Below are 15201 nucleotides of genomic sequence, written 5' to 3' on the forward strand. Positions count from 1 at the left end.
AAGAACATCATCAGCGATTGTCCGGACCATTTGGGCTAAACTGTGCTGAGCCCCCTTACAGACGTGTCCATAGCACCTTGCAAAAGTTTTCATTCAGTTTTTCACATCTTTCCATCCATCATTGTTCTCTTTGAGAACTGCACCACACGAGCCAACTGTGGACAGGATGCCACCCCTTGACGTTTCCCCTGCCAAAGAACTCCAGTTTCACGTGCATTCAAGTGGGCACTGCCAGGACATGAGATCGGCTGAATCTTCTGAGCTTTAAGCCCCTGCTTGGCAAAGGCTCCTCATCCCACAGCAGCCATTCCAACTTTGTCCTGATGGGTGGTGAGTCCACATCTGGCCACTTGAGAGTATGACCTCATAACGTAGACTGTTTTCAGAGGTCTTCTGCTGAGTGAAGCTGGTTCTCCTCGGGTTTGTTTCCTCAATCTAATTACTTTCCTAGTGTCCCAGTACTGGACGGTGGAGGTCATCCTCCCGACGTGGCTTCTCTGCTCAGCTGCCGAAGTCGGTTTTGATTTCCTTACACTGACCACACAGCGTCAGAGTTGGATACTTATGGGTCCTTAAATGCTAAAAATGCCCCCGTCCCATTGATGTCCACCTCACTGCTTTCCAAAGAGGTGATGGCAGTAAAGTTTGGCGTTACGGTCCTCCTGACATGGAGCTTGTTGGTTTCTTGTTCAGTTCTCTAGCTGCTCCCTTTAGAAGAATCTAAGGGCTGTACATCTGTATTTTTTTTTTCTTCCTCTTCTTCTTCTTTTCGTGGACTTGATGGCCTTCCTGAGTCCGAGCCCCTCCTCAGAGTAGTGCGGGCGACTCCTGTCAGCTCTCCTGAGTGATCAGCCAAACTCCAATCACATTTTAGAGTCACCAGAAGAGGAGCGAGTGAGGGTGGATCTGAGCTCAGTCTGGTCAGCCACATCCAATGAAGCCACTAATCTTATAATAAAGTAGGTGAATGCAGGACGGTGGGATGTCCTCCGTTAAAACGGGTGGCTCTTTCATATTACTGAGCTGTTTTTGTACATAAATAACACAAACATGAACTTGAGATTAATACATCTAAGCAAAGTGATGGAGAGGGTTTGGGGCTGTGGATGGACTTCCTAAATATGCCCCTCAGGGAGCAGGAGGAGCTGAGAGAATACAATCAGAAAGTGGAGGGGTGGGGCTACAGGGACACTATTTGAATATAACAGCAGTGAGGGGCGGAGCCACTTAGACACTTTCTAAATGTGAAGAGGGTGGTGCTACAAGCCCATTGTCTGGAGGTGGGTGAAGCCATAGACACCATCTCAATGGAATAGGGTGACACTACAGGGACCATATTGTATGTGCTTATGCACACAGGGAGGGAGGAAGGGGTGGAGCTAAGGGAGGATACTATGAGAAAGTGATGGGGTGGTGCTAAAAGGGACCTATCAGAATATGGAAACAGTGAGGGGCGGGGCCATAAGGACACTTTCTGAATCTCAGTAAAAGTGAGGGGGAGTGCTAAAGGGTACATTTCTGTTATTGGATGGTCAGTGATACAGGGAGCCTATGTGTTTGTGCACATAAAGGGGGTGGAACTAAGGGAGGACAGATAAGAAAGTGGAGGGGCGGGGCTTCTAGGACTCTGAGCTACAAGGACAGTGGATGGATTTATTTGAATGGGTTGGCAGGTGCTTCAATGGGGTCACTTTTTGAATGTGCACAGTGGGCAGTGCCACTGAGTTGCTGCCTACAGGGGCCAGGGTAAGTGGTGTTAGCACACTACAGTATCTGAATGTGAAGGAGACCTTGCTGCAGGGGTACTTGTTGAATATGCCTGAAAGATGAGCGTGGTGCTGTGAAGGCATATTATGAAGGTGAATATAGTGAGTGGTTTGGCCAAAGAGACACTTTTTGAATATTAATGCAGGTGAAGGGAGGTGCTGAAGGCAAATTACCTGAGAGTAGAGGGGTGGAGCTACAAGAACACCTCCGAAAGGGAGGAGAAGGAGCTGAGGTGGGAGTATCTGAGAGCAGGGGGCGGTGCTTCAGGGAGCAGAACAGTGGGGTGGGGCTACAGTTTGAAGGTGGAGGGGCGATGCTGCAGGCTGATTGGTTACAAAGAGGGACAGGGCTGAGGGCCCCCAATAAGGGGGCAGAGGATGAACACTGTGTGAATGGGTCTACATGCAGGTCAAGACACCTTCCATCCTTATTTCTTCTTGGGGACATCTATCTATCTATCTATCTATCTATCTATCTATCTATCTATCTATCTATCTATCTATCTATCTATCTATCTATCTATCTATCTATTATATAGTGCCTTTCACATCTATCTATCTATCTATCTATCTATCTATCTATCTATCTATCTATCTATCTGTCTGTATGTCTACTTGTTATACAGTGCCTTTCATGTCTAACTATCTATGATGGGAAAGATTCTCTTTAATAAAAAGATATGTGTCTCCGGTATGTCCGTGTGTCCATCCAGTTGCTATGTCTCTCCCATTCCAACCGATGGCGCATCGCAAATATTGCTAGTAATACATTTTATTGCTAGAAATGATTATGACGTACCATCTGTTGGAATGGAAAATACAATGCTTTTTATTACTGCATGAATTACAGAATGCATTCCAATAGTTGGCGCACTGCAAACGTGAACGCTTAGGTCTACTGTAAATTGGTTAGTTACGTAGATTTTGACCCAGTCCTAGATGGGTAGCGCAGCTAGTACTGTATAAAGGCACAGGTTTGCCAGGCCCATTTCCAATGTTACTCCACTTTAGGACCCTGCATGAGCCACTTCACCTACCAAGGCTCCTATGATATCCATATAGAAACGTTTCTACTGTACATGTAAAGCCCTTTGCGGTAGTGGTGTCAAATTAAATGAAGTGCTGAGATTCAATCCCACCGCTGACACAACTGGTAACCCTTTATGACTTTCTTCACTTGTCAGGCCACATATTGTAGGAATTTGGAAAGAAGTGTCCCACAGCTAAAATGCACTTTGAGATGATGCCCACTATGAAAAGGCAGCTTATAAAACAAAACGGCTGTTAGATCAGTCACCAAAAGTGACTTCCTCTGTGACCCTGAATGAGTCCCTTCCTCCACTGGTGGCCCTGGCACCTGACCAGAATGGTACGGAGGGACATCTAAAATAGTAAGTGGAGCATGGTATGATAAAGTCCCTAAAATACAACAAGTAGCAGTTTTCCTGGGAGGGGGCAACTTGGACTTATTTTATACTAATCTGGAAACAACCCGCAGTGGCACGGCATCTACTGTGGAAAGTTGCTGTATAAAACTACAAGGATGTGTCGTCACTAGTGACCTCCTTTGTAACCCGAAGTGAGTCACTTTGTCTGGCAGTTCTTACGTTGTTAAACTACAGGAACAACAGATGCTGGCATAGCGTTTATACAATGAAAGGCGCTACATTGCGTAGTAAGGTCTCCGACTTTGTCCCCGTATGCTGACTTCCTGCAGCAGCCAAAGCTCATAAGGTAGACACCTGAGAAGAATGGTGGTGGTGGTGGAGCCACAAAGCTTGAGGTTTCAATGGCAAAGCCCCTCTCAGGTGAGATGTGTTTATAGAATCCAATCTGGTGGACTGAAGTATCCTGGCAGCAGTGGGACCCGACCCAGGGAATAATTTTATGGAGATGTTGGAAATGTGCTATGGAAATAGAAAGCTGCAGAATTCAACCAGTGAGCTGCATGGCAAAAGGGGGTGTGGAGAAGGGCATCTCTATCAAATGTGGAGAAGATTGTGATGCCAGTGGAGCCACTGTGGGGACAGACATGGCACGAGAGGGCCACATGACATGACAACCATTGGTGTTTGAGGCCCTGACTTATTTGGTCTAAGTTCTCTCACTCACTTCACATTTCATTTCTGTTTAAGGAAAAAAATGAAGCAATTCAGAGGAACAATGAAGAAATTCAGGGCAAAAAAGCTTAAAAAAACCAAGTCAATTGAAATTGATTCAAAAGAAGCTAATGAGCAGCAAAAACAGGTCACCAATTAAGAAAAGGGTTAGAATGAAAACCTGCAGCCGCTGGGGCCCTCCAGGACCGGAGTTGGGGACCCCTGAATTAAGCAATCAGACAGACTGGCCGATTACCTGAGCGTAGTTCTCTGCGCGGGTCAGCAGGGGGAGCTCATAGGCGGCTGAGAAGTGGGTGCGGACCTGCTGCATCTGCCCGAATCGCTCTCTCTTCCTCCACTTTGCTCTTCGGTTTTGAAACCACACCTGTGTGAAGAAGCAGAGAGCAAGATGACGAGGACAGGAAGGTATGGAAGAAGATGATCCGTTGTGGCAACAGAAGCAGCCGAAAGAAGAAGAAGAATAATGGAGAGGAGTCAGGGGGAGAACTTTCAGAACTGTTGTCAGTGAACATTAGCAAAAGCATAGAAACTGCTTATCGACTCTAAATCCTACAAGTACTTGGGGGTCCACATCAATGACAGGCTGGACTGGTCTCATAACACAGAGGAACTGGAGAAGAAAGGGCAGAGGAGGTTCATCTATTAACAGACTTCCTTTAATCACAATGGGGTTTGTTTCCTGCCTTGCGCCCTGTGCTGGTTGGGATCGGCTCCAGCAGACCACTGTGACCCTGTAGTTAGGACTGACTGACTGACAAAGTGCAAATAAAATGACTTCACTGTTCACTGTTTAGAATTGTCCTAGACTCCGCCCCAACTCCTCCTTTCACTTGGTCAGACCCCTCCCACTGCTTTGTACCGCCCATTTAGTAGCAGATTGGTGGAGTCGGGAAGGGGCGGAGCTCTTCACTGACCTGACTCGAGCCTTTAGTGTTTCCGTGCTGTGCTTTCGTTTTCCGGTTTAACATTTTGGACTTCACCTCTGACACCGGAAAAATGAAAAGACTTTGGAGAGTTGCTCCCACACGCTATTTATGGAATGCCTGGAATAGTTTGGATGAGAAGGAAGGCAGGTTTACTGACCTGGAGAGATGTTTGTTTGCACTGTGGTGTGCCTCCTCACCTGCATGCACGTGATCCACATTAAAGGCAATATATGGTGACCTGTACAAGGGGACACGAAGTCCACAGGAAAGTGGCAGGAAGTGTGACCGATGTGGCCAAAGCCTGGGAGCTGTGAATGACATCAGGATGGGGGGGTGACATCTGACAAGCTTTCTCCACAATGCAGAACTTCCTCGAATGACATTTGATATTCTGGATATGTACGTTACAAGAGTGCAGCCCTTCCAGAACTTTCACTTGAGTTCCAAACCGACTGGATGTCCCTTTGATTAAAACATGTTATGAAAACGGAAAGGTAAAGGCATTTGGCACCGTTTGGGGTTTTGGATGGTGGGGTGGGGGGGGGCAGAGTGTCCCAGGCGGACTTCGGGAGGACGGCGGCGTGGAGCTGGCAGCTTCTCCAAAGCCACTTCCTAGGAGTGGACACAGCGTGTTTCCGCTCCTTATCTGGCCATCTGAAGCTGCAGGGGTGAGAGTTGCGAGGGGCTTCACGGCAGATTATGGCGTCTATTTCGTTCGGCACGCCATGGGACGAGTGGAAGTTAACTCCGTCAGTGCCTGTTTGCGAGCCTACAAAAGAGAAGAAAGAAGAGGAGAGCAGAAGCCCCTGGGTTTTCTAACACTCCCCTCAGCCTGTGGGCATCAGCCTCTGTTAAGTAAGGTGCCTCACACTCCGTTACCGTGTGCAACAATGAGTTTGGGATTAATGTGCCAGCAATGTGCCAGCTCAACAGAGATATTTGTGTTTAAGTAAAGTAAAAAGAGAATTGGATCCTCTTTTGGGTAAAACCAGAGATTGTGGGGATGAAATCATGCATGGCATTATGAGCTTGGCATTTAAAAAAGAAAGTCCTGTTAGGGTTATGGCAGAGAATAATGGAGTACGGCAGCACATGCATGAGCAAACTGAATCAGGGCAGAGTCATAGTGTGGCGCCCCCTAGTGGCTTAATGTTTCCAGTTCAGTTCCCAGAAATGACTGCTGTGGTGTACCGGGACTCCTCCACAGTGCAAGGACCGGAGGAGAGAGCTTATTCAGGGCATTACCAACCCCAGATCACTAGGTAGCAGCGGTGCCTGGGACTCCCACTGGGCTCCTTGGCAGTTGGAGTTTGGAGCAGCCCTGCATGGGCACTGCCAGGGGTTGCTGCTGTAACTGTTGAGCCCAACATAGTAGGGCTTTGTGGGCTCTGTAGCACAGCAGGAACCCAACAGGCCTGTCGCAAACTCCTACTCCCAGCATGACCTGCGGGAATCCATGGTGCTGTAGATAGATAGACAGACAGATACTTTATTAATCCCAAGAGGAAATTCACAAACGCAGAGATGCTGGAAAGGCTGCCACTCGCGTCGGCGCCTGAGTCACTTTTGAGTCACCTTGTAGCAACCCAGGGGGGCTGCCTTCTATCTTCCCAGGGACATTAAGCCCTGAAGACCCTCTGTCCCCTGACCCATCCATTATAAAGGCGTCCCGGCCGGGCAAGGGCCCCCTACCACCTGCCACACTCCCTATAAAGTGTCACCACATATTGCTCCTCAGAATGTCAAATAAAATATGGACTGTAACGCACAAGGTCCGGATTGAAATCTCCGTCGTCAGCCTTGCCAGGTCCTGTCACCCGCATTATTCCACCCTGAAGACAGTCCTGTTACTGAAAAGCACTTTGGGTTGATGTCCATTACATGAAGGCACTATATAAAATAAACTTTGAACCTTAAAGAACAAGTTTGCGTTTGCAATCCCCCAACTATTGGCTCACGATTAAGCCCCTTAACGTGTCACTTGTCAAGTTGTCGAGATCAGAAAACAACTATCCTGGATTCTCCAAGTGCATTGCAATGGGATTTGGTATTGAAAGGCACTATATAAATTAAATGTGGAGTTTAATGCACAAGGTCACAGATCTGATCTTAGCTGAGTCAAAACACATTGTAGAACTGTGGAAACCATAGCAGTGGTTCAGAACCCTTGGTAAAGTATTCAATAATGAAAGGCGCTATATTAAGAATATTTTAAAGCTACAATGCCAACATCATACAATACAATACAATTTATTTTTGTATATCCCAAAATCACACAAGGAGTGCCACATTAGGCTTTAACAGACCCTGCCTTTTGACAGCCCCCTAGCATTGACTCTCTAAGAACAAAAGGAAAAACTTCCAAAAAAACCCGAGTAGGGAAAAAAATAGAAGAAACCTTAGGAAAGGCCGTTCAAAGAGAGAGACCCCTTTACCAGGTAGGTTGGGTGTGCAGTGGGTGTCAAAAAGAAAAGGGGTCAATACAACACAATACACAGAACAGAACAAATCCTCAATACAGTATAAGAATAAAAATTTCATGGAATCAGTCGCCACTGATGACCTGTCAGCTCATCTGCCATCACAATGTACAACTATGGAAACACCCTGTGGCAGCGTTCAGTGTTGATGGGCACTAAATAAAAGACATTGGGAGGCAAAGCTAACTGCCCACATATTACCCCAGTTTTACCTTCTCAGTTCTACAGTATCTTTGTTTTACCATCCATTATCCAACCCGCTGTATCCTAACTACAGGGTCACGGGGGGTCTGCTGGAGGCAAACACAGGGCGCAAGGCAGGAAACAAACCCCGGGCAGGGTGCCATCCCACTGCAGTCTCCGTTTTACTTTCTCCCCAAGACTCACAAACACGATGCCCAGTTGTTTCTGCATGAATCTGTCCCACCACCCGTATTTCAGCTTTCCTCACTAGTTTTATTAAACCACTGCTTGAAGGTCTACCTCCATACTTAAAAGATACTAACCACGCTGTCCAGTTGTTTGACAATCCTGACTGCTTTATCTTTATCATGAATGTCACCACTTTGTAAACGGTCATTCCTCAGGATGAAGGTCTCCTTGTTCTCACACAGTCATCTAGTCCAGAATCTTCCCTCCCACACACACACACACGCCCTAATCGGACTGGCACAACTGGTTTCTTACCCTCAATACTTTTTCTTTTGATGACAACTTTTTTCACCAGGTCTTTGGAGATGCAATGGTTACTAGAACAGTGGGCCTAGGAAAAGAAAATCTGAGCGCATCACACCAGTCTTGGCGTCATTACACTGGTTACCAGTGCCATTTAGAATTGACTTTAAAATATGTTTAAAAATGGTTTACAAAGCCTTCAATAATCTCACTCTGTCCTACATCGGTGCATCACAAACTGTGGGGCGGGCCTGCCTAGGGGGGCGCAAAGTAACAAAAAGGGGGGCATGAAGATGTGAAAGAAAGAAAACAAGAATCAAAAATATGAAAAATCCATGTACTGAAACCAAAACAAACGAACTTAACCTACATTCTAATACTAGAAAAATAAATATAGAGTTAGATACATGTCGATAAAAGTTAAGTAGGTACAGTGGAACCTCGGTTTACGAGTAACTTGGTTTACGAGTGTTTTGCAAGATGAGCAAAATTTTTTAATAAATTTTGACTTGATAAACAAGCGATGTCTTGCAATACGAGTAGTATGGATACACTTTGTCTGCTGAGCGTCATGTGAGCATAACTGAGCTGATGGTTCTTCTCTCTCTCTCCTTATCTCGCTCGCTTGCTTGCTAGCGTCTCTCTCTCTCCATATCTCGCTCGCTCGCCCAGCGCGTCTCTCTCTTTCTCTTTATCTCGCTCGCTTGCCCAGCGTGTCTCTCTCTCTCTCTCCTTATCTCGCTCGCTTGCTCGCCCAGTCGTCTCTCTCTCTCCTTATCTCGCTCGCTCGCCCGCCCAGCACGTCTCTCTCTCTCCTTATCTCGCTCGCTCGCCCAGCGCGTCTCTCTCTCTCTCTCCTTATCTCGCCTGTCTCTCTCTCTCTCTGGCAATCGTCTCCTATTCTCCGTCTGAGTCCGTGTGCCTCACTCGTATAGTCAACATCTGTTTACTACAGCATTGTGACTGTGTGTGTGTGCTGTGAAGTGCGAGTCCCCATCTTGCTCCCCAAAACACGAAGCTGAGTCTCAGTACTTTAACAACACCAGCTTTATTCAGCTTGAAACAGCAACAGCGCTGTTATTTATTGCAACGGGATCTTTCTAATGTTCCTTGTATGACTCATTGACGACAGGCGCTTATAGCATGTCTGCGACCTTTTTAAATGCGCTTATACGGCGAACTGCTACAGCGCTGGGAGACTGCGATTTGCTTTGGGACGCTCTTCCGCGTGTCGTCCTGTTGGGTGGAATACCACAAGAGTTTAGAAACTCACACCAGCCATGATTCTTTTTAAAGGTAAAGTGCAGGTTAATTTGTATTATGTATTTTACTTTATATTTTGTATTAATCATTTTTATATGAATAGTTTTGGGTTGTGGAACGAATCATCTGAGTTTCCATTATTTCTTATGGGGAAATTCACTTTGATATACGAGTGCTTTGGATTGCGAGCACGTTTCCGGAACGAATTATGCTCGCAAACCGAGGTTCCACTGTATAATAAAACTCGGCAGCAAAAAATAAAGGAATACATTTTATTACGGTTTCAAAAAAACATTAGGATGGTGCGATTAAAACTGTTATGAAAACTCGGGCCGCAAACGCTAGACTAATCACGAATGATACAATACAAACTTAGAAAACTCTAATATGTTTCAAATTTAGAAATGCTTATATTTAACCTATATCGTTTTTGTCAGATACTGTATGTTCATATAAAATGTGAGAAGCACCTACTGCAATAGCCATGTCTGGCTCCTCTGTCTGTCTGTCTGTCGGTCTGTCCCCATTTTGCTGAATTTGTCAAGGCAGTTACATTTTTCAATGAGATATCTTGAACAGATCGCTCTGTACATCTTTGAGGAATCTGTCACGTTGTCTGCCTTTAAAACTGATGTGTCACTTACTGTTTTACTGTTTGAAGTTTACCCTGACGGCGGTTACACCACCTCGTATATTTTGTATATTTTCTTCTTTTCTTTTTTTAACCTCTGTCTCACACACACGCGCGCGCATAGGAGGAAGCTGAATGGACCAAATGAAGGTAAGTCTATGCCAGGCCACGGGGTGGTGGGGTGGCACTAAATCTTCCTCTGTTGTTTCTGTCGGCCAAAAGTTGTGAAATTCTGCCTGACGACACAACTTCCAGTTCCGACCCCACTTCCGGCTCCGGCCCCAAGAGTAACCTCACTTCCGGTTCCGGACCTCAATGACATCACTTCCCATTCCTTGCTTTAAAAGCCCGGACAACATCAGTATACCTCAGTTCAATCTTGCACTCCAAACAATACACTTCAGTGTGACTTTTCATGTCCTTTTTGCAGCCAGGGATAATATACGGGTGGCCGCCCCAAACCTTTTTGGTGTGTGTCGAGGTCGATTATTTTCACAGCTCCAATAACTGCTACTGGCGACAAACAGATCCCCAGAACGAGTTAAAGAAACTCCAGAAAACTGCATGCACAGGGTGGGAAGTCGCGGCCGCTAAATGCTTGCATGGGTGGGCAGCCCTGCATCTCTAAGTTGAGCTCGGCGGGCGCGGAAATCTCAGCATCAGCAGATTGTTTCTGCTGGACGAAGACTTCTCAGCTGCTTGAGCACAAATGGGAGAGGACCAGTCCACCAGCATCTCAGTCTTCCCGGTGCTTTACGTCATCATGGGGAATGTTCAATGATCTTCCTGACAGTAAAAACGTAAAATACAAGCAAGGCAAACAAAATGTGATCTAATATGTGTAACGTGGCCTGTGGCGTGTAAGCCATCATGCACAGAGTAAATACACATTTACTCAAAATTCACTTTACGCTAAACCAGCGTCACAGCTCCGTTATCAGCCACTAATTTACAATCCGAGTGCCACATATCGACAACAGTCAGGCGCTATAATTAAGTCTGCCTTCCACTTCTCTTTTTCCCTAACAGTTGCCATAACTGAATAGCATTGCAAGTCCTGTTTCATGCCAATTACTATGGCCGGCCATGTTTGAAGCAAAGAAGGAATTCATTCCAAAGGTGTTCTCTTGAATTGAGGTTATGTACTTCATTGGCAGTTACAACTTGGCATTGTGTAAGTGTGAATGTGGGGTGTGTGTGTTTGTGTGAGTGACAGAGATCCCTGTGATGGACCAGACTCCTGTCCAGACCACTTGTTAGCCTTTTGCCCAGTCCTGGTCTGATGGACTTTGCCAGTGGATTCGTAAAAGCAGTTTTAATGTTTGTGATGCGTCATCTGTTGGAATGACAAATGTAACGTAATGCATTTTGAGAAGTTTGTATGCCATGCAAACATATTTCTAACTTGTTGTTATATTGAAGGTGGCGCTATATAATATTGTACAGTTATATTTGAACCCCTTGTATAATTACAAAATGTAGTAATTAGATTGAGGTTGGCTCAGGGGTAGCATACCTGCCTTGCCAGGATTCAACTCCCAGGTCCTTTTTTGCACATTCTCCCCGTATCTACATGGATTTCCTCCAGGTGCTTCAGTTTCCTCCCATAACCCAAAGACATGAAGCTCCGGTGGTTTAGTGACACTAAACTGGCCCTGGTGGGCGTTTGGTGTGGGTGTATGTTCACCCTGGGGTAGACTGGCACCCGGTCTCGGAGATTGTTCTATGGGGCGCTGCAGGGATTAACAGTTTCTACTTCATGGGACACCTGCCTGACCCGGAAGAGCTTTCGATGGACTGTGTCGTGGCACCAGAAGTAATCCCAGGTTATGCATAAAGAAAGCAGCTCGGCATCATCAGAGGAAAGTCGGAGTCGAGAGAGGAGAGGAGAAATGAGAGTAAGAATTAATAGAGAGAAACCCATCAAAAGTATTCTGCTAAGGGAATCTTCATGTTTTTTGAACCCAGGACTGTGTCTACGAGGCTTGAGGGTGCTGTGACTCCCTCTACTGGTCACAGTAGATATATGTTTATGTCCTTGTACGTGTGCGCTATTCAATTCATAAATGTTGCCATGTATGGGTGTGTCATGCCCTTTTGATGCCCTGTGTGTGTGTGGCTGTGCCTGGGTGCCCAGTGACTGATTTAAAATGACTCTCAAACCTGTTTATTCCAATTCAGGTTTCAAGGAGGCCACAGCACTAACGCCTGTAGGGGGTGCCAGTCCACTGCAGGGTTTACTTGTGTACGCCTTCTGGCAGGACTGATTTGAAATCGGCGATTATCCTAATCTTTTTTGGGGAACCCTGAAAAAGTCTGACGGGGCACTGGGTGAGCATAGAAGTCTATATGGAGAATAACCGGGCACAGAATTTTAACCCAAGAGGCTGAATCCCTAAAGTGGCTGCATCCGTCCACTGTGCCATCACATATACTGTATGCCTGTTACACTTGGACATGTACAGCATGCCCACATCGGTGCCTATCATGGTCAGTGTACACCAAACACATAATCAGTTCACTGGCACAACTGGCTCCACGGCCCTGACTCTTTTACTACACAGGCCTGAGGATTGATAAACGGATGGAACTCCAATTAAAATTTTGAATTATGACGAGAGCCAGTTCACATGACGGACTGCTCAGCCTGGCACCATACCTAGAACTCTTTGCTTTTATTTTTATTCTTTTTGGCTCGCGTGTCCCACCAGGGTCTTTTAAACTGATCCCGCTGCTGAATGATTCGATTCCGGTCTTTAAGCATTAGGATAAGCATCTGGAAGTGCAATGCTGCCATTCCAGGTGGCACTGAAAGCTCCGTGCTTCATGAGGTCGTATTTCTACTTAGAAGACACACTGCTGGCCAGCAGTAATCAAAAAAACAAGGCGCTATATGGCACCTTAATATGATGATCCAGTGATTTGCTTCACCTGAGCAGCTCTGTGTAAACCACACTATCTCAAACCATCCATCCATCCATTTTCCAACCCGCTGAATCTGAACACAGGGTCATGGGGGTCTGCTGGAGCCAAACCCAGCCAACACCGGGCACAAGGCAGGAACCAATCCTGGGCAGGGTGCCAACCCACCACATATCTCAAACCAAAAAGGAGCAATTCTGAATTTTTATTTGTATGAAATCATTCATCTGCGGTGGATTGGCAGATTTTTTTTTTTTTTTTTACGCACATCTCTCAGATTTTGCTCAGAAAGATTATCTGCCAGTATAGCAACTCATCAGCATTCATGAGTGAGTGGAGCCTCCAACCAAAAACACAAAGGCAAATGAAAAGCCGTGAAGTCAGTTTTAAAACAAACTGAAACTGAACCATTGCTCAAGTCTGTCATGTCTCAGCCAGGGTTTATCTCCTGCTTCTCCTGCTTTGTGTCTCTCTTGGTGCATCCCATTCTATTGATAAGCATTGAGATGTTTCTCCACCGGTTGATTGGACTGATCAGGAAAGCCACACGCCTGTCTATAGAGGGTCCCACACATGAGGCAAAATGAAGCCATGAGGTCAAAGGAATTGCCTAAAACTCTTACGCTGTATTCCATTTACCTCGGATGTTGGAGGTGGGAATGACGTCACCCCCCAGAGCTGACCGTGTTCCAGTTAAACATTTGGATAAACAATACAGATGCCTCCGGGAAAATGTTTCTGTGCTTGCTCTTTTGGTTAATAACAACACATTACAACATAATTCACACATCCAAACATGGTAGCATCATGTCCACATACTGTATAAAAGATGGACAGTACTGTGTAGATGACAGATTTAATGACACATGGATAGACAGACGTGCTATTACACAGTATAATACTACAGCTTTCACTAAAGTTTGCAGCGTATGTCGCTGTTTTGGATTGATGTCACGATCTGAAATCGGACAAACTCAGACCTGACAGACCATCTCCGAGTTTCCAAGCAGGAATGTAGTTGAGGTGGCGTTAACGGTTGAAAATTCCAAAATCAAATGCAATGCAGCATTAGAGAGAGAGAGAGTGAAAGGCACTATATAATAGATAGGGTGAAAGGCACTATATGACAGATAGATAGATAGTTGAAAAGCACTATATGATAGATAGATAGATAGTTGAAAAGCACTATATAACAGATAGATAGGGTGAAAGGCACTATATGATAGATAGATAGTTGAAAGGCACTATATGATAGATAGATAGATAGTTGAAAAGCACTATATAACAGATAGATAGATAGATAGGGTGAAAGGCACTATATGATAGATAGATAGATATATAGTACCTTTCACACTATCTATCTAACAGATAGATAGATAGATAGATACTTTATTAATCCCAAGGATAAATTCCCATACTCCAGCAGCAGCAAACTGATAAAAAACAATATGAAATTAAAGAGTGATAACAATGCAGGTATAACAGACAATAACTTTCTATAATGTTAATGTTTACCCCAGGATTGTGTTGAGGCACAGATCTGTGGAAGAGTACTACAAAATGTCTGCAACGTTGAAGATTCTCAAGACCACAATGGCCCTCATAATTCTTGAATCGAAGATGTTTGGAACAACCACGACTCTTCCTAGTGCTGACCACCTGGCCCAAACTAAGCAATCATGGTTGAAGGGCTTTCATCGAGGTGAACCAAGAACCTGATGGTCACTCTAGCTGAGCTCCAGAGAACCTGTGTAGAAACCTCCAGAAGAGCAACCCCCACAGTGACACTCTACTAATTTGGACTTTCGTGTTCAGATAGACGCCCCTCCTCAGTAAAAGACACATGACAGCAAACATGGAGTTTTCAGAAGGCACCTAAGGGACTCCCAGATTGTGGGAAACAGGATTCTCTAGTCTGAGGCAACCAAGATTAGTGTCATGTCTGCAGGGAACCGGGCACCACTCATCTCCTGCACAGCACAATTCCAACAGTGAAGCATAATGGTGGTAGATGTGGGATTGTTTCACAGTGGAAAAGACCGTGAAACTAGACAGGAATGAGGAAAAGCTGAACAGAGCAAAGCACAGAGATATCTGCAATGAAGCCTGCTCAGAACGCTGTGGACTTCAGGCTGGCCCAAAAGTTCACCTTCCAACAGGACAGGACAAAGACAAACACAGGAGTCAGGAAACAATTCTGGGAATGCCCTTGAGTGGCACAGAAAGAGTCCAGACTTGAACCAAATTGAACATCTCTGGGGGGACCTGAATATAGCTGACCAGTACTGAGCACAAATGGGAGAGGATCAGTACTGAGTAAATAAAGGGTCTGAAGACTGGTGTCACTGGGATATGTCAGCCTTTTATTTTTGATAAATTTGCAAAAAATGTCGGCAATTCTGTGTTTGCTTTGTCATT

The 15201-nt window shown here is 45.4% G+C and overlaps 1 protein-coding gene across 1 annotated transcript in view; it reads right to left on the reverse strand.

Moving 5' to 3' along the window:
• alx4a (ALX homeobox 4a) overlaps positions 1-15201 on the reverse strand; it is a 229669-nt gene that overhangs the window by 10513 nt on the left and 203955 nt on the right. The window contains exon 3 of the mRNA XM_039739104.1: positions 4122-4250. Coding sequence (XP_039595038.1) covers positions 4122-4250 — 129 coding nt within the window. The remainder of the gene's footprint in view (positions 1-4121; positions 4251-15201) is intronic.

Source organism: Polypterus senegalus, chromosome 1, assembly GCF_016835505.1.
Source record: "Polypterus senegalus isolate Bchr_013 chromosome 1, ASM1683550v1, whole genome shotgun sequence".
Taxonomy (NCBI): Eukaryota; Metazoa; Chordata; class Cladistia; order Polypteriformes; family Polypteridae; genus Polypterus; species Polypterus senegalus.